This window comes from Pezoporus occidentalis, unplaced genomic scaffold, assembly GCF_034315485.1.
Source record: "Pezoporus occidentalis ecotype Australia unplaced genomic scaffold, CSIRO_AGI_Poc_V1 ctg1, whole genome shotgun sequence".
In the NCBI taxonomy this organism is placed as follows: domain Eukaryota; kingdom Metazoa; phylum Chordata; class Aves; order Psittaciformes; family Psittacidae; genus Pezoporus; species Pezoporus occidentalis.
The window spans coordinates 14,476,443-14,501,415 of NW_026912778.1; the positions used below are offsets into that span (position 1 = coordinate 14,476,443).

General features: G+C 37.7%; 1 protein-coding gene across 1 annotated transcript in view; it reads right to left on the reverse strand.

The window, feature by feature from the left end:
* The window catches only part of TUSC3 (tumor suppressor candidate 3), a 120,260-nt gene extending 101,426 nt beyond the window's left edge, over positions 1–18,834 (reverse strand). Inside the window, exon 1 of the mRNA XM_062641253.1 lies at positions 18,633–18,834. Within this exon, the coding sequence (XP_062497237.1) occupies positions 18,633–18,755 (123 nt within the window). The 5' untranslated portion in view covers positions 18,756–18,834. The remainder of the gene's footprint in view (positions 1–18,632) is intronic.
* Between the last annotated feature and the right edge of the window lie 6,139 nt (positions 18,835–24,973).

Sequence of the window (24,973 nt, forward strand, 5' to 3'; positions counted from 1 at the left end):
TGCATCAGTGAAGCACAGAAACCTTCTCTAAGCTGTCTGTAACACAGCTTACAGGTCAGAATGTTTTTTTTGTTATTGCTTATGACTGTTCATATGACTACCTTATGACTTCTGGAGGCACACTATATTTAGCAGCTATGTGTACTGACGCAAGACTTGATATCTATCCAAAACTTGAAAATAATGGAAAAATATCGGCAATATGAAATTGGAAGAGTCCAAACACCTTTCTGCTCATTTATACTCGTAAGAATCTGTGCAAACATCCTCTTGTGAACACAAAGTCACAGAAAACTACTGTTATCCATTTACATAAAAATTCAGAGTGTAGCAATACTTCTAACTGAAGAAGAAATCTGTAAAAATCAACAACTGCTGAGGCATTGAAGAAAAAAGTTATTCCTGGCATTACATGAAACTCCTGAAGAACACAGGAACTGTTATTTAATATAGTATTTGTATTCTATCATGTGAATTATAACATCACCAGTATTAACCTTTCATTGAGAAATTACAGTAAACTCACATAATTAGAAAATATGATGCCAATGACCAAGTAAAGATGAATTTGACTGTTACTATATCTTCACTTCCTAAAATGCCACTGATGGATACCTGGAAATGAGATACACCCTGCAGCAACTGCAGCTGCTGATGAAAAGGTCTGCCTCACACTAGGACAAGTACTGTATACTTTCCAAGAGTACTGGCATATAAAGAAGGGGAAAATGTATCTTATGTTGACAATGGACATTTATGCATATGGGACAGATCCATTTTGGATTAACGCTCAAATTCACAATTAAAAGCTTAACCCTTACTGGTTTTTACTGATCAGACAATTCTAATCTTGAAATCTGTTAGACGCTTTTTATCCATAAATTGTGTTGAATATCAATCAAGGAACCAATGAACAAAAAATCATGTAATGATAACAAAAAGCCCATGTTCTTGGGTTGAGTGAATCCCACAACATCAAATCAAAATTCTAACTCCATAACTGAGAAGTCTTGAATGTCTTGTCAATATGAATGGTCTGGATCAAAAAAAAAATCCTCAGAAAATTCATCATTTTCATTTTCCTTAAGTTACTCCTCCCCCCTCCCCAATTCCTCACTTTCTTTGCTATCAGTAAGAAAATATTCATAGTCTGGAAGCCTAGATTCTGTTCTGAGCTCTGAGAAAAAAAAAAAATGATTAGAAAGTAAGTGGCAAATTATTTTGGTCACTTCGAAAGGCAGGATGAGATGGCAGGTAAGATTTGGACAGACTCAGTTTTCAGTCCTACATCAGCCTTTTTTTTTTTGGTTGGTTGGTTGGTTTTCGGTTGTTTTCTTGTTTGTTTGTTTGGGTTTTTTTGTTTCCTTTTTACTTTCTTGTTCACCTTTCTAGCAGTGGTCCTCTGACAAGATGGACTTGGTAGAAAGCAACTATTCTCCTCCTCTTTTGTCTATATGCTTATCAGGAAGATAGCCATATTTAACGCATGGCAGATACGCAGTCAAAATCCATGGAGATTATCTTGGTACATGGATCACCCATTATGATGAAAACAAACCAAAACAAACAAAACAAAACCACCAAACAACCACCCTTGTAATCTACTTCATGTAATTTAATTAGCTAATCAAGAGACAATATATTATATAGCCCAAAGAGATTCCAGTAAGGGGCTTACACTACATATAAACCATGCTATAAAAGAATGGGTACCATAGCCAGAGTTGGGTAGAAACAGAAAAATAAGCATCCTTCATCAGCACTTTTTCAAGACTTTATGAAAGATTCTCATAATGTCAAAGTTTACATTCTGCACATTCTTTTTTTTCCACTTCAAACAGATGAGCAGAAAAAAAAAAAGTTAAAACTGAACTCCAACAAAGCCATAACTGAGATGTAAGCAACATTTGCTCAAATTTCATTTAATCATTCTGTAACTTCAGTTTTAAATGCATGAAAGTTACATTAAATCCATACAAAAGATGATCTCCAAAAGCAGGTGGGTAAAACTGTGAAATTATAACATTGTGGTGGCTTGCTGAACACAAGCAGTGAAAACTTCGAAGCGGGATGGGAGAAAAAAGCTCAGGGCACATGGCCTCCTCCAGTATTTGGTTACAGTGATTCCATATCCAACTAAGAGCAGCAAGGGTAATGAGAGAAACTGTTGCCAAAAGGAGGCCTTGCCAAAAAGGGCTGTAACCCTTTTACTGAGCTCTTATGTTCTCTTACCTTTCTTTTTTCCATGCCCGTTATTAACATTAAACCCAGGTCCTTGTTTCAATAACGTGAAGCTTAAAATCTTCATAAAGAGGGAAGTTAGAACTAAAGTTGGATAGGGATGTTAAGGATAACAGGAAGGGATTCTATATGTACGTTGCAAACAAAAGACATAGGGACAACACAGGCCCTCTCAGGAAGCTATCAGGAGAACTGGCTATCCTGGATTTGGAAAAGACTGAGGTTCTGAATAACTTCTCTACCTCAGTCTTCACTGGCAAATGCGCTGACCACACCACCCAAGTCTTGGAAGGCAGACGCAGGGACTGTGGGAATGATGACACTAGGCCCACTGTAGGAGAGGATTAAGAACCTGAACATGCACAAGCCCATGGGACCTGATGAAATCCATCCACGGGTCCAGAAGGAGCTGGCAAATGAAGTTGCGAAGCCGCTGGTCATCATATTTGAGAAATCATGGCACTCAGGTGAAGTTCCTGATGCCTGGAAGAAGGGAAACATAACCCCCATTATCAAGAAGGGGAAAATGGATGACCTGGGGAATTACAGACCTGTCAGTCTCACCTCTGTGCCTGGCAAAATCCTAAAGCAGATTCTCCTGGAAGGCATGTTAAGGCACATGGAAAACAACAAGGTGCTCGGTGACAGCCAGCATGGCTTCACTAAGGGGAAATCCTGCCTGACCAATTTGGTGGCCTTCTATGATGGGGCTACAGAACTGGTGGATAGGGGTAGAGCAGTTGATGTCATCTACCTGGACCATGTGTAAAGCATTTGACACTGTCCCACATGACGTCCCTGTCTCTAAATTGGAGAGACATCGATTTGATAGGTGGACCACTTGGTGGATAAAGAACTGGCTGGATGGCCACACACAAAGAGTTGTGGTCAATGGCTCAATGTCCATCTGGCAACCAGTAACGAGTGGTGTCCCTGTGGAATCGGTGTTGGGACCGGTCTTGTTCAACATCTTTATCGGTGACATGGACAGTGGGATTGAGTGTGCCCTCAGCAAGTCTGCCAATGCACCAAGCTGTGTGGTTTGGCTGATACGCTGGAGGAAAGGAATGCCATCCAGAGGGACCTTGACACACTTGTAAGGCGGGCTGATGCCAACCTCATGAAGTTTAACCATAACAAGTACAAGGTCCTACACCTGGGTCAGAGCAATCCCAGGAACAGCTACAGGTTGGGCAGGAGAAGGACTTGGGGGCGTTGGTTGATGAGAAAATGAACATGAGCCAGCAGTGTGCGCTCACAGCCCAGAAAGCCAACCGTATCCTGGGCTGCATCAAAAGAAGCATGACCAGCAGGTCGAAGGTGATCCTGCCCCTCTACTCTGCTCTTCTGAGACCTCACCTGGAGTATACTGTGCAGTTCTGGTGTCCTCAACATAAAAAGGACATGGAACTGTTGGAACAAGTACAGAGGAGGGCAACAAGGATGATCAGGGGACTGAAGCACCTCCCGTATGAAGACAGGCTGAGAAAGTTGGGGCTGTTCAGCCTGGAGAAGAGAAGGCTGCGTGGAGACCTCATAGCAGCCTTCCAGTATCTGAAGGGGGCCTATAGGGATGCTAGGGATGGACTCTTCATTAGGGACTGTAGTGATAGGACAAGGGGTAATGGATTAAAACTTAAACGGGGGAAGTTTAGATTGGATATAAGGAATAAATTCTTTACTGTTAGGGTGGTGAGGCACTGGAATGGGTTGCCCAGGGAGGTTGTGAATGCTCCATCCCTGCTAGTGTTCAAGGCCAGGCTGGACAAAGCCTTGGGTAGCATGGTTTAGTGTGAGGTGTCTCTGCCCATGCAGGGGTGTTGGAACTAGATGATCTTAAGGTCCTTTCTGACCCTAACTATTCTATGATTCTATGAAAAAAGGGCACAACACCTTTCATCCTCCTCTATGAAAAAAATGCAGAATATTACTAAAGGAATCTACACTACCAGCAGGTCCTTGGAATCCTAGAAACATGTTTTAGAGAAGTTCAGAATTTCCTTCAATTTATTAGTTGACATAAACTTCACAGCCAAGTACTATACAGAAGTAATGACCAAAATCACTCATTATTTGGACTGTTGCTTTTCAGAACAACTGCTATTACAGTATATATAATATTACATACTCATTCATAAAGCAGCTAAACATCTGGATGTATTATTCTTCCTACATTTCCTTAAAAGGTAATGTTTAACATAGTACAACATTAATAAATTACTGTTAAAAAAATTACAGATAGTACCTCAAAAGAAATAAGAGTAAGCTGGTTTTGTTTGACCATGTGCACCCCTCTATATTTGATGGACTTCTACTGTACATTCAATTTCCTTTGATTTCATGAAATTTCATAGCATATCAAATAAAATTTCGTAGATCCTTATGACTGCAGGTTTTACAGTGCTTCTGCAGATTGACAACACCTATCATAAGCACTTACAGCACAGTTGTTTTTTTTTTCAAAAAAATTAAACTAACTAAATTTAACGCTTATTACCTGCTACTAAGCCATAAAAATATCAAAATCCTTAAATTTACATAGCTGAACTGGCCAAAAGGTGGGCTTTTCAAGTAGCCTCTTTTTTTTTATTTAACTGAAGGCTTCTAAAGCTTCTGTATTTACAGAATTGCATAGCATAGAGCAGAAACAAACAAACAAAAAAAAAACCTGTTACTTTTTCCAAAAAGAATTAATAAGATTTTGTGCTGCTATACCTCAAACCCCCCGCCCAAAAAAAAAAAAAAAGAAAAACATCAATTTAACACATCCTTTTCATGGCTAGGAAAAGGAGAAAGCGGGAACAAAGGGAAGTGCCAACCTTTCCATTTTATAAAATGGACAAATAACAAAAGAAGATTGGGCGGTTACAGAGGAAACCAGTTACACTTCTAACAACTGAATTCAAATACCTCAAGTCTCAAGATGATGCTTTAACATCAGCAGCAGTCTTAGCAATGAGTCTCAAGTGGAGAATGTAAGATAGCAATTTTCATCTTTCTACAAGGATATTAAAAAGTAGTACCTTGTTTCATTACTTCACTTTAAATTAGTGAAAGCTCACTTCGGTTTCAACATCAAACTGTTCTCACAATGAACAAAGTAGTTGTGAGCTTTGCTTCTCCAAACAGACGTGCACATTAAGGGCACTAACAATACGAATCAAAGACAATCACCAATATCTACAGCACTTTACATGGGTACCAGCAGCAACACGATGTAGTTAATTTAATGGACAACCTAACCTAAGACAAGAAAAGGCAGGTTCCATAGAAGAGCACACCTCTGCATGGCATGCCACCAAAAAAAAAAAATTAAAAAAATAAAAAAAAATCAAATTAATAAAAATTTGACATGATATAAAGGTAAATTCTCAATTTTCTTCTTTGTTAGGACAAACTAACACAGAAGGGTTCAAATGACACAACTACCTATTCACAAAAGTTCAGATATAAGTTCAAGCTGCTGATTTTTCCTTCTCTCATCACATGCAAAGCAATCCTCTTCCTTCTCTTTCTGGATAAAAAGATGCCACATCAAAGTAAAGTCAGAAATACTAGGCAAGGAATAAAATTTTGAAGGCATCAAAATTAACAGTGTAAGCTCCACTTTTAAAAACTAGGCAATTTGTATATGCACCCATTATCTCTGCGTGAATATATGTTTCAGAGTAGTATGCCTGCTAATACTTTTTTTGAACTTCTTTTGATCATGACTCACATACTTCATTGTAAGAAAAATCTTCATCCTCACATTATTTCACTGTCATTTTATTACTAACAGTTACTCATACATTCTCTCCATCTCTGACATTTATTCTCTACAGTTTTATTGTATTATTCCACCCTTTTATTGGTCACTTTGTCAGTTTCCTAGCAATTTCCATTTCTCAGGGGGAAAGGACAAAAAAACCCCACACCCACAAAAATATGATAGAACCATTAAATTTAGCATTCTTCTTCTCTGTGACTAATACCTCCACATTTTCAAGCAACAGAACCTTTTACAAAGCTTTCCTTTTTTCTCTGTCAGCCATCTAGATGAAATTCTTGAATACTTGCAATTACCCATACATTAAGGGACAGCAGTACTACACAGTTCCTTGAGCAGCGGTTCCTTTCATCAGAATACTATGTTCCCTATAAAGTCATTCATTAGAAGACAAAGGACAACAGTGCTAAGTTCATGAATGAATTCTGTGGTTCAACAGGAGGTAGACAATCTCTAGTGATAGATAAAGCCCTTAATCCTTTTAGGATAAAGGATTAAGCATAAAATTTAGCATAAAATAATTACCTTGTAGTTTCAGATCTACTTAAGTAGTTTCAGGAAAGACTATTCATGGATACCAGCACATAATTCTGATATAAATAAAAAAAAAGTGCAACTAGTTAAGAGTAAAGCAGAGGTTCATTGTTGAATACTAAATCAAGACTGTACAAGTGGTCAGGAAGCTTTAACGCAAATGGTGTAAGTATGTTAAGAAACTGCCATTTAAACACCCATACTCGGCATTAATTTCTGTGTTGAATATTAAAAAAAAAAATCAGGTACTTTATAGTAGATAGCTCAATAACTCACGTTAAGCAAACTGGAAGTGGAACTGATGTCTACACTTGAAAAATAAATATTTACTGTAAGCATTTACCAAAATAACACTGCATTCTCATAAACATGGACATATCATGTCTAAATTTTTACCTTCCAAAAATCAACTTTCAAACTAACATGAAATCAAATTCCTAAAGGTCTACGCATTTTTCCATTCTGAGAAAAAAGTGACTATAGATCTAAAGACAACACACAGCTGAGAGTGCCTCTCTAAGCTAATTTTAAAGCATATTCTTTCAACTCTTTGTGGACTCAAAATTCACTGTAAAGACTTGAGTTAAAATATGTTTCTTCTAAAACATTTTTACTATTAAAACATTTCATTAAATTCAGTAAAAGTTCCATTTTTACTTCTTGGGAGAAGTACAAACTCCAAATCACTTTGGAAAACAAAGCTGCTGTATCAGCTAATTAACTTGTAATTTTCTCCCTTACAGCAAGCAAGCTTAAATTCTGCATGACAGCACAGCGCCTTCATTGCTCAAAAAAAATGATGCTGCTATAACTGAAGAGCTTCAGCTAGATTTTTAAATCACTTAAGATACATGCCAACAGACTAATACACTAACATAATAATAATTACATCACTTGAACATCGTGGGACAAGAAAAATGCTATTAATGATTAAAATTCTACTTTCTATGAAATTATGTCTTCCGAATATGCACTATACACTTGGACTTACAATCTCTACAACACAGCTCACCTGAGGCTCTTGTAAAATGACCATACCTAAGGCATCAGTGTATTTAACCTAAATTTATGAAGAGGCTGGGGGTGGAAATATCATTCCGTTCTTACACAGGTGAAACTGTCCATTAGTACTGCGACTGATGGCACTACAGGTTGCTCAACCTCCACCAACATTTCAACTAAAAGCCTAGAGTAGGATGATTTCAGGCCTCATTGTTTTCTTGTGTAGCCCACTTACCAACATGTTTTCTACAATGTAACATATTTTGCACAGAAATACATTTATCAGCTTTAGTGCCTCTCCCACATCTAGCATTCCATTAAAACTAAGTCAAATATGGTGATATCTGACCACCCATAGATTAAATCAAACACCACTACAGTCATGTGCTGTACTCTCTTTTGCTTGGTATCTGTAGATGTAACACAGTACTTAGCTTAACTAAGACACAGAAAAGCAGTTAGCTGAGGAATCTGGATCTACAGCAAACAGGAAAAAAAAAAAAAAAAAGAAAAAAAGAATTGAGACAAGGGCTAACAGTTCCAGATTTGAACAAGCTTCTCCTGCCTCCCACCAGGTATTTACAACTCAGATTTTGTGCAATCTCCCTTCCTCAACATTCTTGTAAAATATAAACAGCGTGGAAGAGCAATAGAAAAATGCTGATTTGAACACCTTTATGTTACCAGCAAGGTCTCCATTACTTATAAATATTCAAGACTGGTACTCTGAGCACTAGGCATACTGCACTCTACACTTGTTTCCTTCAGCTACCTCCACTGACAAAAGCAATTGAAACTGAGGAGGTGATAGCAGTTTAAATGGAGAAAATGAGTGCACAGAGGTTATCCTGAAGAACCCTCGCTACTTACAAGTAACCTTGATTTCTTTCACTGCCCTCCATGTGTTCCCCAACTTCAACGTTTGGCAGGCAGCACTCAACGTCCAGATGGCGGACAAGTAAACCTACTTGAACAGATTGTATTACAATGTTTTATACTGAACAGTTATTGGATTAAATGTATAAATAGCTGTGGGAACCCAGAACTATCCCTCTTTTGAATGATTATCATTCAGCTAGAAAATCATCTTCTCTCGTCACTCCTTCGTGGCCCAGTGAATCCTGCAACCTTCACAGAAACTGTGGCTGTGCAAGAGGGAAGTTTGACTAGATCCGTATCAGTGAGTAGTGCAATGCAAATTAATGGATCTGCAGAGCAAAATAGCTGGTGCTGAAATCTTAATTACCCCACCCTGCAGGATTTTGCTTCAAACTAATTCTAAACTGGTTCCATGGATCGATTAGTAATTGCACTGCATTACCTGCATTTCGGGAGTGCACACTTAAGCTTAATTTCAGTAATAGAATCCAGCTCACACACTCAGAGACTATTTCAGAGTGTAAACAAAACAGAGCAAAAGCAACCAATACACTTCACAGCAGGAACCTGCTTTCTGAATTAAAATAACGCAACCACCTCAAGGGGATCTAAGCACCCAGAGGGGCACACAGACAAGTGTTTAGGGTACTTTATGTGATGCAGGGTATCATTTCCCAGAAATCAAATGAATATCAACTACCCCTTCTGCCAGTTTCCCAGACATACTCCAACCACAATGCTACTGTATAAAAGCTTGAGATGTCACATTTCATTGACAAAACATACTGTGAATGCTACAAGTTCATAGCACACAATCACTTCTTAAGATGTTCAGTTTCTGTGTACAGAATGGGCTAATCCACAAAATGCTAAATCAGATTAGGATTGCTCTTCCATATTTACAAAATCAGAACCTCAGGTGGCCATTACTTTTAAAGAAATTGTATATTAGCAGCCTCCAGAACCAGTATACAATTACATGAAAGCATTTTGGATGGAAATTTTACTTTGAAAGCCACATTCTGCTTGAGGTCTGGTTAAAGCACTTTACAGGATCAAGGTCTAGAATTACAGGAAGACAGAAAATCACAGCTGTCAACACCAAAGTAAATGATACTTCATATAGACCTGGACAAATATGTGTGTGTAAATCTATCTGTGTTGACTGATTTATCCAGCTTAGAAGAAACAAACAAAAAATGAGAAAGCCTACCACGCATTTTCAGTGGAAAATGATCAGCAATGTCCCAAAACAAAAAAGCATAAAGGAAATGAAAACCAATGACAATATCTGGAGCCTGTCCAGTGAATATTAATCATGTTTTATCTTAGTTTCCAAACAAATTGTTCACTAAAGAAGTTAGCATACTGCTATTAATAAACAGAGATTTGACAAAAGCTTACATATAAGAGCTTCTATGCACACCTAGAAGAGAAAGTATCTCACAACAGACAAAATATTTACACAGTTACTTTAGTATTAATGTGTGATTCCTGTCAATTTCTAACAATTTCTGTCTCACCACTCAAAGCACTGTCACATCGTCAACACCTGAATCTATGTGCTGCGGACAAGTAAGAGGCATAACAGTCCTAACCTGAATTTGGATTAAACTGCCTCAAACTGGTGTCCTCCTTGAAATTCCAACAGAATTCCCGCCATTCCCTTTCCATTTCAGTTGGAAGCTTTGGTAGAAATCAGGCATAGAACTGAAAGATGAAAAAACTTGCAACAAAATGTATAAAAGCTGAGCCATCATATGGTTACTGAGAGTACAAACCATAAATTCTATAGAAGATGGATGCAAAAATAATACAGAATTCAGACAACTTGGCACTACCAGTTTCTATCCTCTAACTGATTTCTAAAAGATTTAAGGACCATCACTTCTGAGTACATTTGTTCATTGAACTTGGCTTCTCTTAAATCTTAATAACTAAACCTGGTAAACATTTTTACTATTTTTTAAGTCAAGAGTATGTAACATTTCCTTAAATAAAAAGAATACTGTTAAAACAATTTTCTGACCATAATTATCAAGTATCACCATCTGAACTTTGTGATAACTGTAATAAAAGGACACATCTAAATAGCATTACCAAAATATTCCTGCTGGATCAAAACTATATTTGTTATGGTGATCAAAACTTGTCTATTTAGAAGTGCATGTATCTGAATGTTTTTAAATATATTTACATACAGTTTGTGTGGCATCATATTTCACAGGCACTTTGCCTCAAATTCAGATCAACTGCTCATAGAAAAGAAAAAGCTGATCAGATTCAACATGCGTACATGATCAGGTCACTCATTAAGCAAGACACATTTCAGCATGAGGTTAAGTTTGAAGAACCTAGGACTTGCTGAGACAACTTGCAGGAGGAATCTGGTTACTACTGAAGTTTTATGTGCCATTAACAGCAATTCCATTTAAGGCATACGGCTGGTAGCGGATAAGAAGAAATCTTACCAACTTCAGTCATCCATCACCAGAAAGACTGATCCACTTCAAACTGATTTTTGCAATAACCAACCACTGGATACATAGATAGCTTGAAACCCCTTTTACAGTATAATGGCAACATAAATGGCAGATAAAAATATAAAACTTTTATTTTTTTTTTTTTTAAGTGAAGTCAGGTACAAGCATAACAGCAAATAAAAAGTTTCATTTCCTTATACTTTTACAGTTAAAGGTCGCATTTAGTGTCATATTTACCTATTTATATACCCCATTAACTCTGCAAGTCTAGTTATTGCAAGAAAAACTTCTAAGACTACTTTTAAAAAATAAATCAAGATAGCATCACAGAGATCACTGTATACAAATCTAGAATCTCTAGCAATTGATGGCCTCCTCATTTCTATAGAGCTTTTAACAGTTTTTGTTTTCCCTTATGTACTTTTTCTAACCCCCAGCCTAATAATAATAAAAACCCCCACTTTATCAAAGAAGTTAACTTCAGTAAGTTGCCTTTGTTTTCCAAAGCATGCTATTCAGTGAAATGTGTGATGGGATTTCCATTTAAGTCACCAGGATGTTAATTAATAATACTCTGGGCACGAGGTAAGCACATTTAACTAACTTGTTTTTCACTGGCTAGATCCATGGATAGAAGGCAATGAAGTTTATTAACCACAAGCATCTGCAACATGTAGTAATTCTACTTCATATCCAACTAACAGGTTGCATACTCTACCTGTATAAAAATACTCAGACACCGCAGTAAAGAAAGATAAAGAATTCTCAATGCTCTCTAGGGCTCTGAACGTGCCCTAGCCTTATACACACCAGGCTTTGCAATGAGATTCATTTGCTGAGGTGAGTAGCTCTGGAGAGGAGCAAGATTCAGAACTAGACCCTGTCATACTTGGCCTATGTGAGGCAACTGGATAAGGAAAGTAACTGAACATGCAGATAGCAACAGTAATATGAAATTATTAAAAAGCAGAGCAGAAAATAGTTTTTATCCTTCAAGTGGCAGATGCTATAGCCTGTAACACTGAAAGAAATTTTGAGTTCAAAAGGTCATTCCACAAAGGGACTGCACAACTTTAATTACCACTTATGAACTTGTACAAATATTCTATGCAACACAGACTCTGCTAAACCTTAATGGCCAATACGTCTGAAATTCAATAGTAAGTTGCTTTAGATTCAAACGAAAAGAACAAGAAAAAGGAATGAGATGGCATAATTAGGTTAATGATTGCAACTGCTGAAAAGAAAAGAAGAAGAACTTGGGGTATTCCAAAATGGTATTATTGGATACAATCAGAAGAAGAAAAAAAAGTCCTAACTATCCATAAATCCTATTACACGGGAGAACAGTCTCCCCAGAAAAATGATAGAAGTCCTGTCACCACTGGAGCAATCATGAAGAATTTTTATATGAATAAGCCTGCACTGGCAAGTGTGCAAATCTTTTCCATCTCAAATTTCTCAGATTCTTTTTGTCATCAAATAGTTGGGTTTTTTTTTGTGTAATTCCATCATAAGAAAAGCAATCCATTCAATGCAAGTATCAGTTTGTTTTATCTTTCTTTGAATGTGAAGGACTTGTAATAATAGCATACAAAAATATGAGTTTCTCTATTTCACATGCAGCTTTCAATTTATTTCATGGCAATCCCTCATTACTGGAAGTCTTAACAAAAGGTAGTTATTACATTTTGGTATACAAGCCAAACATTAAAGAAGATATTTTTCTATATGTCTAATAATGTCACATAGCATTAGTTGAAAATATAATACTTTTTGTATTATGCCTACTTTCAGATTTATTAGAGCAAGAGGCCTAAAACAAATACCAGGTAAAGTTCCTTTTTTTAGTTCTGATCAGTTCCTTAGCCAATAAAATGTGACCTTCAAAGTGGTTTTAGAAATTAAAAGAACAAAACTGAAAATCCAAAACAGTAACAAAAAAAAAAAAAACATAAAAAACCACACACACAAAAAAAGAAAAGAAACCAACTGCCAGTGCTTTCCCACTGTAATTGTACCAACTGATTTTTCCAGAGCACTTAGAACTCAAACAAATACAATCTGTATTTTCCATGCATTTGCACAGGATGTGCTATATAAACAGTTATAGAACAGAACAGGGGAAGAGATCAATTATGCCACTGATCTGTCTTATGACAGCAAAGATGCTAAATGGAGATACCTGGGACAGAAAACTTTCAGTAATCCAATTACAAAATGCTATCAGGCTGCTGTAAGCATCCTTTATTTCACTTATCGTATGCAATCACTGAACACATCAAGGTTTTCTATATAAGAACTGCTAGTTAATTTTAAGTTTCTTTAAAGCTTTAATTACCTAGGAATAGAAGAGATATGAGGGGTTTTGCTGCTTGTAAAAATAAGCAGAAAAATAGAAATTCTTGCAAACACATTTTTTTCACTCTTCTTTTTAGGGCAGAGTAGAGAAAAACGTTCAGAACTGCATTTACAAAAAATTTTACATTTTTCAGGCATGTCTTATTACTGTTATTTCACTTAAAACCCAGGACAGTTATTTTAAAGCTTCAGAGCTTTGAAAAAAACCCTTCTCTCTCTACTGCAACAACAGATGAAATGGCATATTACATAAATGGATACAAACCCTGTACTTAAAATGCAGTCTTCAAAAATGGCTTGAAGCCAAATCTATAGCCAGGACTAAGTTTTCCTTCACAGGTTCAACCTTTCCCACATCACAGTTTGCAATTAAGTTTTTTAAGAGAAGCCTAGATTTAGTGTAACTGCCAAACATTTTCCTGCATGCTATTTCAAAAGCAAAGACATGCAGTGCTCCACAGTCTGAAGACCAAAACCAAAATTTTAAAGTAAGAAGCCTTTATATTCAAGATCAATGATAATACCTATTTTCAATAGATGAATATAAGAAACTTAAGTTCTCATTATCATTATTTTGTTGAAGTAATATCAGACATCCTGAGAAATCAATCAAGAATGTGTCTCATATTACGTGTGCCATCGAATCTATGCTGAACACTACTCATTCATCATACGTCATCTTCTTTTCTTTTTCTCTACTTGCTCTACCACGTTTCTTATAGTTTTTTTTCTTTCAATTAAATATGCAGGCAGAACATTGATCAGAAGGAAAGAATACTACAGATCACTGAAAACAGCATCAGGAAACAGGATGAAACTAAGCAGTGCCCTTTTCATTCTGCAGCAACAGACTAGCTCTGAAGGGGCAACCACTGCTACATTCATGGTGAAATACTACCACAAATTAGACTAGGAAAGGTACTGTAAAGCAGAAGGTACTATTCTGGCTCCAAGGGAAGAAACATGGTAATAATCATTAATAACCTTGAATAAACAAGTTGGGATTATGTAAACCCCAAAGGAAAACAAGAACACAGGGTGCAGTAACAAGAGGATACTGCCAATCTATCCCAGTTGATTTCACATAAAACAGTGGAAAGTATGTTCACAACTGAAGATACTCTGAGGTAAATTATCACATTTAATACTTAAAGCCTTAAAAAAAAAAAACAAAAACCACAGTTGCTTCTATTTATATGGGGGAGTGGGAGGGGGGACTGGAAAAAATATCAAAAAGCTACTTTTAGTCCCTGTCTAAATACAGATGAGTATATATAAAAAAAAAAAAAAAAATCTGCTCTTTATGGCCATGATGAGGACAAAAAAAAACAATGAGCTCAAAAGTGTAGGGACTGAACAGATAGAAATTTAGGTTAGACCTTTGGGGGGGGGGGGGGAACTTTTAACAGTAAGACACAGTAATAGTTTACCTAAGGAAGTTGTAACGTCACCACAACTGAAGACTTCTAAGGGCACATCAGTTAGACATTTGTCAGGAGCAATAAAAGCAATGTTGAGCTTTGGGATAAAGGATCAGTTAGATCATCCTTCCAACTCTATCTTCTACATTTTCTCACAACTGTCATTAACTTGTACACCCAGCTGTGAAAAGGGTGAGAAACACAGGAAGGAAAATGTAAGGAACAGTGATAGAGATACAAGACCTGAAATACTTCAAAAATACTCAGCACAAACTAAGGCATTACAGAAACTAATGTTGCAGAAGAGTAAATTACTACAATGCTGTTATATATCATCAGCATCTTTTTGAGTAGTTTTAAGCTCAACAAGATATTTCAACTTGATGAAGCTGATATGTTGGTCTACACAGATAGCCTTCCTATGCTAGATTTCACAGTAACGACAAACTTACCTACAGAAAAATAGCTACTCCAATTGCCTATCAGGGATTTAACTAAGCTTCTGAATCATCTACAAGAAAGCTCAAAAATAAACTTTATCTTCTATGAGAAAAGCTTTTAATATTGCAAACCCAATGTCCTCCTTCTACATGCTTCAGTCAAAAAAAGAAATCTTATGTACTTAAACTGCCCATGCAAAGCAATTTATAATAAAAAGCCAAGTGGTATATTTCAAAGTGTAATATTCTCATTGATTCCTTTCAAACTTTACTGGTCTTTACCTACTTCGAATTTGCATAAGATACATTAAAAGATTCAAAACATGCTTGGGAACATGCCTTACAGAAAATGCATGTATGTTAATACAAATATATTACCTCAAACGCTGCGGAAACAGTGTATTATTATTTTCAAGCATGATGAATATAGTTTCCAACAGAACACTTCTTACTGAGTTACTTGCTGCTATTCCATAACCAGGTTACTTTTTTTTTTACTTCACTTTAAATAAAGGTACTGCTCAACACCAGAATTAAAATCATAAAAGCAGCCTTCAAATCCAGTTAGCTCTTACACATGAGGCATGGAAGAAAGATACAGGATTGCTCTTCATCTAACTTCCAAATTATTACATTTTATCTGTGGTCATTTTAAGACAGTCCAATGTTTTCTGTTTATCTCCTCGGTGGTGAAGGCTGCCATGGGTGTTCACAATACAGGAAAGTGAACAACAGGATTAAAGAGAAGCAGTAGGAATGTTTGTATGCTTACATATTCAGATGGACACTCTAGAAATAGCTTCTATTACACCGATGACTAATCATCAACTAATTAAAATACATTATTTAATAGTTATTTACATTTGTACAAATCTAATCAAATCTAACGTGGATCTCAGCACTTTTCAGTAATTTGTCAGAGAAGAAAGTTTCTTTAGTTATCATTAAGCATATTTTACAGCACAGGAAAAGTATTTTAGTCATTTAAGAACTTACATATTTTCCACTCTAAACACAGCTATAACATAGTGTTTTAACAATCAACACAAAAAGTTACACTAATGTTCTCTCATTTCCACATTCGTTTTCCTCTACCAGTAAGTCCTTCAAAACATCTAATACCTTAACTCAGTCCTCTCCTTTCTGCAAAGTCATTATTTCCACCTTTGATGCTCATACAACTGAACTGATCCAGAGACCTCATTCAGACTTCATGCATACTTCTCTAGGTAGTCAATGTTAAAAAATAAAAAATTTAAAAAAAAAAAAGAAATAATTGCTGTCACCAAGTATAGTTTCTTTGCTTAAGCTCCAGTTTTAACAAGTTCTTCTCATTTTCAAGCTGACTGGGAAAGAAGTTTCCTTTCTCTAACCCTTAACCTCTTTCCAGACAACCACTCCAATAAAGATACACTCAAATCAAATGGGAAAGAGGAAACAGAGATGTGAATTCTTTTTATTTCACAAGATATACATTTTAACCCTGCTACATTAGCCCTTGGGTGTTCACTTCAAAACAATTCACTGTATGTCCAACAATTTTTCCAACTTCCATGAAAGCTATGGCAATTTTACCAGTCTTTGCATAGAACTTGGGTTCACTTTACACATGTAATCTCCACTATCTTTGCCTTTTACCACTGTACTTCTGGACAGTACTGTTATAGCACAAGACGCTGTGCTCTTTCAATTCATATAATTTTACTCGGAACAGTTTTAAAGTGCTACTTCTAAGCTGCTTACTGTAAGAAAGCTTCAGCTATCTCGCTAGCACAGCTGGCACTCCCTATGAAAGGGTCAACAAACGTTGCAATGCCAGCACATCACAGTACAAGAGAATGAACATTAAACACATTTTATTGAAAAATGTATATATTAAGAAAGTTTTGAAAATAAGTTAATTATAGCAGCAGAAGAGCAACACATTACTATCTACTCTTACCAGAGAGAGTAGAAAAGAGAACGTACGGAGTAAAGGCTTATGTTTTTTACATTGATACCCAAGGGATTTAGCTCAACGTTCAGGTTATTACTTAAATCTGGGAAGATCACAGAGTCACACTGCTATTTACACATTTAAATAAGGATTTTGCATACTAAATTTGGTCTTTTAAAATCACAGAATATCCTGAGTTGGAAAGGACTCAGAAGGATCACTGATCTACACAGGGCAACCTACAAGCTAAATCATATACCTAAAACCATTGTTCAAAAAATTCTTGAACACTGATAAGCCATGACCACTTCCCTGTGGAGATGTTACAGTGCTTGACCAGCCTCTCAGTAAAAACTTTTTCCTAATATCCAATCTAAACTTCTACTGAGACAGCTTTAAGCCATGCCCTCAAGTCATGTCACTAGACACCAGAGGAAAGACATCAGCACCTCCTTCTCTGTGATCCCTCATTTTACTTCTTTGGCCAATAAGCCTAAGTAACCTACAGAGTTCTTTAATGGAAAACCAAACAAATTTTTAATCATTCTCCTATATGAGCAGATAGTTCAAAGAGAGGACCTGTTAGCAAAATTGTTCCTTCCCGCTCTTCCACCATCACAAAGCACAAGTTCTCTGGCAACACTAACAGCTGCAAAGTAACAAAAAATTCTACAGTTCAGTACAGTTATCCCCTCCCCTATGCAAAGTTACAGAGCAGCTGTAAAGAGACTGTACTGATTGGCCTAGCACTCGCTATATGACAACCTGGCCTGAAAACGAGGACAAGCTAGGGAGCGAAGTGTTGTAAGATCTAGTAGCACTGAAACTGGACAAGTAATACTTACACTATGCATTTCTTCACATTCCCTTTCTAAATGCTGAAGACAGATTTTTGCTACCAAAACAGTTACAATTGCCCCATCCTCCAGATCTCTCCTACCCAGAAGTCATCCTGAAGAGAGTACCAGCACCCACACCGTACGTGCACACACCTGCTGCCATAGCTTCAGTCTTATTAACTTAAGGCATGTATTTTATTTTTCCACCACAAACACGGGATTTAACATCATTCTCCTAACGCCTCGCCGCAGGCCAGCGCTCCTCACCCTCGGCTGGCTGCAGAGGCACCCGAGGCCCACCACGGAGGCCAGCCGAGTGCAGCACGGTGCTCCTCGCCTTCATTTGCTCAAAACCCGGGAGTTAAAGGCCCAACACAAATGGCAACCGCCTGGGCTGGGACATCACACTGGGGACCGCGAACCCGGCGCTGCGCACTCTCGCAGCAGCGCTGCCTCCCGCTGCCCTGGAGACGCTGCCGGCCATCTTCGGCGGGGCAGGGCCAGCGGCGCCCCCTCCGCGCTGGGGAGGGAAAAGAGTAGAGACGAGACCGCGGAGCAAGAGGGCGGCTGGCGCCGCGACGGGAGGAGAGCGGGGCAAGCCGGGCTCAGGGAGCCTGGCGGAGGGGGACGCCGCGGGTGCCCGAGGAGCTGACAAGGGGGAGGCAGCGCATGGGGCAACCCCAGCGCCTCAGCCTAGCGCGATGGTGAAAGAAGCGAACGTTTCTACCTCCTTCTTTTTCTGTCCTCCCCCTAGCTGGCCGCAGAGAAGAAGCAGCAGCAAGAGGAGGAGGCAGCTCCCGGACGGCAAGCGCAGCAATAACCGCCGCGGTGCCCTGGTACTCAGCGCCATGTTCCCCCCGCCACTCAGCCGCTGCCCTCCGCCGGCGCGCACCTGCGGCACCGCTGCCCACCTCCTCCCCGCTGATGGGCTCTGGATCTGACCAATCGCGTCGGCCCGGGGGCGCGGAGGCTCTTGGGAAATGTAGTTCTCCTCCGGCTGGCCTCGCCGCGTGTTTCCTGATGCTATTCGAAGCCTAGGCGACGGTGGTGTGGACTGTGTCCGGCGGCCGTGAGGTGGCCTTGGTGCGGGGCGCACGGCGGGAGGCCACACTCTCAACCCCGCACGCAGGTGATGTATGATGGAGACTTGCTGTCAGCTTTGGCATCGGCAGTATATCATGCCAAGGCTATAGCTCCAGAAGCACTGATGTTCCCTGGCAAGGGAATGGATATTTCCATCCAACTGGGGTTGGGGTGGCCGGCTTTACCTGCTGCTCCAAATTTCCTGCCACAATTGCGTGAAACACAAAGTGAAATTGTGAATCCAGGGTGTTAAAAAAAAAATAATAATCCAAGTACTCACTTTATGCTACATTAGTTACCTGCACACATCTGTGGTGAAGACTCAGAAGATGAAACCATTTCTTCTGCAAATTTATCACTCAAAAATGTTATAAATTTTATAATCAAAACAGCATTATAAAGCTGAGGCACTGAAAGTATTCAAAAAAATCTGTTTATTTTGTACACAGAATTTTTAGATGATGTTTTGATTGTTATATATGCTAATTTTATATGGCTGATGTCTTAGCACTGAGTATTCAAAACAGGAAATGGGCAATTGTGTTCCTTTCGGCTATGTTTGCAGTGTGACTTTCAGAAGTTACTTATATCCATAGGAATTGTAGATCATATTCAAATAATCTACCAGACACTTAATAGGTTCAAGAGAGTTCAGACTGTTATGCACATCCACCAGATTCTGACTGTCACTGGACAATAATAATAATAAAATGGTATGCAACCTGGCCCCTGCTTTTCAAGTATTTAGGAAGGATGGCCCAGGAGCCCCTTTGTGTAGACTGTGAGATCAGACAGGAGGGCTGCCATAAGTCTTCAAAAAAGGTGATGTCCATACACCATTTTTTTTAAGAGAAATCACAGATCATGTCAATGCAGATGTCACACTTCAGATTTTCAGCTGTTCAGTAAATAGGTGCTTCCTATTTGCAAATAAGGAAGGAATGAGTTCAAAAGAAAGACTGAGAACAGAAGGACATGGAGGAATAGAGAGTACACATGAAAAGACTGACATGGATGAGCGAAGTGAATGTAAGAAGATTAGGGGTGAGAAGTTTTAGTTATTCTATATGTGTTCCAGCATTTTGGAGGTCCAGTCTTCTGGAGCATGTAGACCTATCCTTCTCAGTGTCAGCAGGGTAAGAAAGGGATAGAGAACTCACTGTATCTCATCTTTTCTGTCTTATTTGTGAACTAAAGAGAGATCATATTCAGTTAGGGAAACTATTGTGCTACCATTAATTTTAAAGTTTCCATTAACCTCAGATAGCTGGGGTGTTTTTTCAGATAAGAGTGTGGCTTTTAATTGACTTTGCTTTTAGTAGATCGAAAACCCCTGTCTGTTCTAAAACACTGATTTACAAATATTCTAACACCCACTTTCTAGAGTGTAGCTGAAAAGGAACAGCAGGAACAGCTTACTAGGAAGCAGGACAAATTATGCACTTGAAAAACCTATACTTCCAATATAGTCTCTCTTACATTATTTCTTTTAGCACAAATGCTTCAACATGACTGGAAAAAAGTGTCTCAGTATTCTCATTCGCAGTACCCCTATACTATGCTAGATACTTCCAAGTAATTTCTGTAATTAAGAATATAATAAGCTAAGTGACCTAATGAACATAATATTGCAGGCCAGCCATGGTATCTGCCTCCCACTCCCCCCAAAAATGAGGACAAGTATAGGAAGGTATAAGAAAATAATAATAGTAGCCATTGTCACAGTGGATTATAGAGGTTTCTAATACAGACCTCTGCTCTACAGAGGCAGGATGTATCTGTCAATCAGAACCATGTGTTTTCATAAAGGCCTTTTTTCCTTCTCTTCATTTAGGAGCAAAGAATTCAATAGAAACTTTGAATTGAAACAAGGGAGGCATATCTTAGTTAGTGTGCTAAAAAATTAAATTTCATTAAAAAATCTCAACCATTCTTGCTAATTCCAGAAAGTGATTTTATTAGAACCTTGTTTGGAAATCTGGTGGTCTCCTCCTGAGCCTAGTAAGCCATGGGCCTGTGATGTTTTCACTGTAGGAAAAGAGCATTAAAACTACTGAGAATATGAAAACCACTGGGAGCTCTTCATCCCCTGAAAATATGAAATTTCTTTGATGCAATACAACTCTAACTGTCAAAACCCTTACATTTAATTTTAATCAAAAATCTCCGGTTTTGGGTACATGAAGTCCTGACCCAAAGCAGGAAATTGCAACATGGACAGCTTTAATTTTTTCTGCTCAGATTTCTAACTGGAGTTTTATATAAATCATAACTTTCATAGCCTTTTTTTCTAGATCTAGAATTTGCACAGCTGGTGCAATAACTAGGATGTACTATATAACAAGTGATCCAGTGAATCTGCAACTGTATTTTCTTACCTATTTTTAGTCTGAAGCTATATGCAGTCTATGTTGATAAAATTAGATACTGTACACAGGCATATCTGCTCTATGATGACATACATGAATATGAACCCGATAAGAAAGGGCTAAAGTGAAAGGAAAACATCTCTTCTCTCTTTCCTCAAGGAATGGCAGAGGAAGGAATATAAGGCTGGAAAAGAAGTGCAGTGCTCATGGAGGGGAGATTAATGGAAAGGATTACGTGAAATGTGATTTTTTTACATTTGTTGTGTTGTTACTGCTCTTCAGAGTTAGCTCTATTGAGTTAGTTCTGTCATAAAATTATAAAATGAGATTGTATTTGTAATAGTGTGCATATATCTGGCCCAAATAATTGTGTTAATGTACCTGGGATGAGTCTCCCGGCCTTAGAAAATGCAATTGTAAGACCTCGGGACAACAAGGGCAGTACAATGTGAATAAAAGTCTTCTTAAGGTTTAAGCGAGAAAAGATGACCTCTGCATTTCTTGTGAGCTTCAACTTTCCTGCAAGATATTTTAAGCAAAAGTGTTTAAAAGCCTCCTGTGAGCTAGAAGACTCAATATTACATGAGTCCTCCTAAAACATGATACAATGACCGACGAGCAGAGCTGTGGGAGTTTGCTAGACTAGTCATCACAGCAAGAAAAGCAGCATGAAGCTCAGATAACAAAGACAGGATGAATTACAGGATGATTACAGGAGCAGGTAATGGAGTGACGATGCCTAAAACAATAGCAAATGGAAACAGGTAGGGAAGCAAGCAGCTGCCCAATGTGTGGCTCTGCAAACAAGCAGTGAAGTGAAGCTTGGCTAGGGATATGAAATGAGGAACACAAACATGACAAACCAGCAGATAAGATTGGCTCAAATCAGACCTTACAATTGAGAAACATTCAAAAAAACTTCTGAAAAGTGAGTGAAGCCTATTGCATTAGGGGAAAACAGTAGCCTAACAGTTCCCTAGAAGAAATCAAGTGTGAGCTGTTTAAAAGCTTTTTAGTAACACTTTAAGAATTAGTTATCCTCATCTTGTGTACACACTTCTTTTCCTTATAATAAGAATATTTCATTTGTATTCATGAGTGAGGAAAATCGGTTCTCACAGAACCGGAAAGTTTAGTACAATTATCCAGAGGTTTATAGGTGAAGCTCAAGGTATGGTTTTTAAGTAATCCCCTTAAATTCACACCTGACCTTTGCTACAGGCAACTGAGTTCTGACAGAAGAATTATATCATATCCATATCCAGCCGTACAAAAGAAAAAAATGTACTGCTCTGATTGTAAGGTATTGGCTGCTACTTCTTTGTGTCACCATCAGGTTTATTTAGGATATTTTTCTCAGACTTTTATTTTAATTGGAAAAGATTTTCACAACCTCACAACATTTTCTGCAAGAATACGGCATTACATCCTCTAAAGCTATACATCCATTCAGCAGTGTGGTTTTGGTTTTTATCAAACTCACCACTCGGATATTTCTTTACAATAGCACCCTGGCCCAATGAGAGAAATGTCACATGATGCTTATGTGCTACAGCTTCATGGAAAAAGGAACTGCATTTGTTAAGTACAATTTAATATTGAACTAATTTGAAGCAAAACAGTTTGGTCATTTTATTAAGCTGTGATGAAGCGTCTTAGCTCTGGAAACATTTATGCATTTCCTTAAAACTAATGATGCTAAATTTTGATGTTTCTTAATTAAAATTTCAAGGATATGAAAAAGGTGAGTTTCATTGTAATTTGGGATCAAAATAAATAATGTGTCAGAACTTTCTGCAACAAATTCAGACTTCTGTACCAATTCCTGTATCTGAAATTTGTAGAGGTAATAGGCTTGGAAAGTTATCCATTAGTATTAGTAGTAGTATCCAGTTAGGATTAATCCTGTTCTTTAGGAGATAGTTGTAGTTTGTAGGTCATAATACAAAGTGTCAGACAGTAGCAAGGGCTACTTCCAAGAGAAAAGATTACAAACTTCTGAACAAACACAGTTTCTTAAAGACAATCTTTTACTACTTTTATGTGGTCATTTAACAGTCACAGGTCAGAAGTTGCAAAAACTTTAATGCTGAAAGATGGATTTACTCCTACAATGAAATGGAAAGATCTCTTCTGGCTTTAAGCCGTCAGCCTTCAGAGAGTTTTCATTCATGGCCCATTGATCTCTCTCTAACCAATGAGCCACATCACATCCAAGTCAGATCTGAAGGGTGGTTGTACTGAGTTATATTTTTTCTTTCTCCTATTAAAGGTGAAGTGTGCAAAACAAAACTTAAGAGTTGCTGTGAGATGCTGCCTCCCAGAGAGGCAAGTTGCCATTAATCAACTGTTGTTGTTAATAGGACAATTACTTTTCACAGATGTGTTTTTCAAGATACTGAGGCTCTTGGGTTTTGGCATTACACAGATCCGGATGCATGCCATTAGAAAAAATTCTCTCACAGCATACGATTGGTATTAGTGCAGCAGCTGCTGATTCCTGTTCTGGAGTTTGTTTACTCAGTAAAGAAGATAAAACTGTGTAGCTACCTGTCAGCCGTCCAAGCTTAGCAGTTTAGGGAGTTAACTATTACATTCCTCTTCCCCACTCTACCCCACATCACTCTAAAAAAAAAGAAAGGCAGCAGTAGGCCAGGCTGGTAATGCTGAAAATGAGTTCTGAAGTTGAAACCACACTAACAATTTTGTCATAATTGTTTCTTCCTGAACAAGGCACTGATACTAATCCTTTCCTTGGGAATACAGCAAAAGTACTTGCAACAAAGCACACTGTGTTTGCTGTTGCACATAAATTTTATTAACATGCTTTATATCCCTTATGTAGAAGATAAGTGCTATGAAAGCAGATTGACTACAAAACCTCATACTGTTTTCACTGTGGCATTTTCCATTACATTTCATTTTAGTAAATTCTTACTTATGTATACAAGTGATATAAATTTTTCTATCATTGTCCTATTTCACTGACTTCCACTAAGATTCCAAGAAATATTATACAAAAAAATACCAGATGGAGATGAACAACAAAATGATTTACATCTATGACAACATGCCATGTATTTAAATTTCTTTTGGTTTGTAAACTTTCCTTCTGCTTTTTTCATAAATTAATTTCATATGATTATGGTGAATGCGTTGCATGTTATCTTCAATGAACAGACTCACATAAAGAACAGACTAATACATATATCAGGAAAACTAAAAGAACAATCTAAGCATAACCATGAATTTTCTTAGTACATGTTGTATTTAAATATATAAATACATGTGTAAGTCTATATCAGCAATGACTGTTCTTATATTTGAGAGCAAGACCAAAGCCCAGATTGCATTACTGATTTGTCTAATTCTGCACCCATGCTGGTAAAACACAAGTAGTTTTGGTTAGAGATCCTGACCCTTGTTAATAACTCTCAGCTTATCACCGTACAGCAGTAGGATGGGGGGATAGGGTTATAGGCAATAGGGGTGACGTTTAGACTTCCTGAGATTGTTCTAACTGTTAAGTACTGAGAAATGCTCCGCAAGTATCTATTGGGACTTCAAAAGGAATATCTTAAAAAAAAATTAAATAGGCTGGAAAAAATGTGAAAGG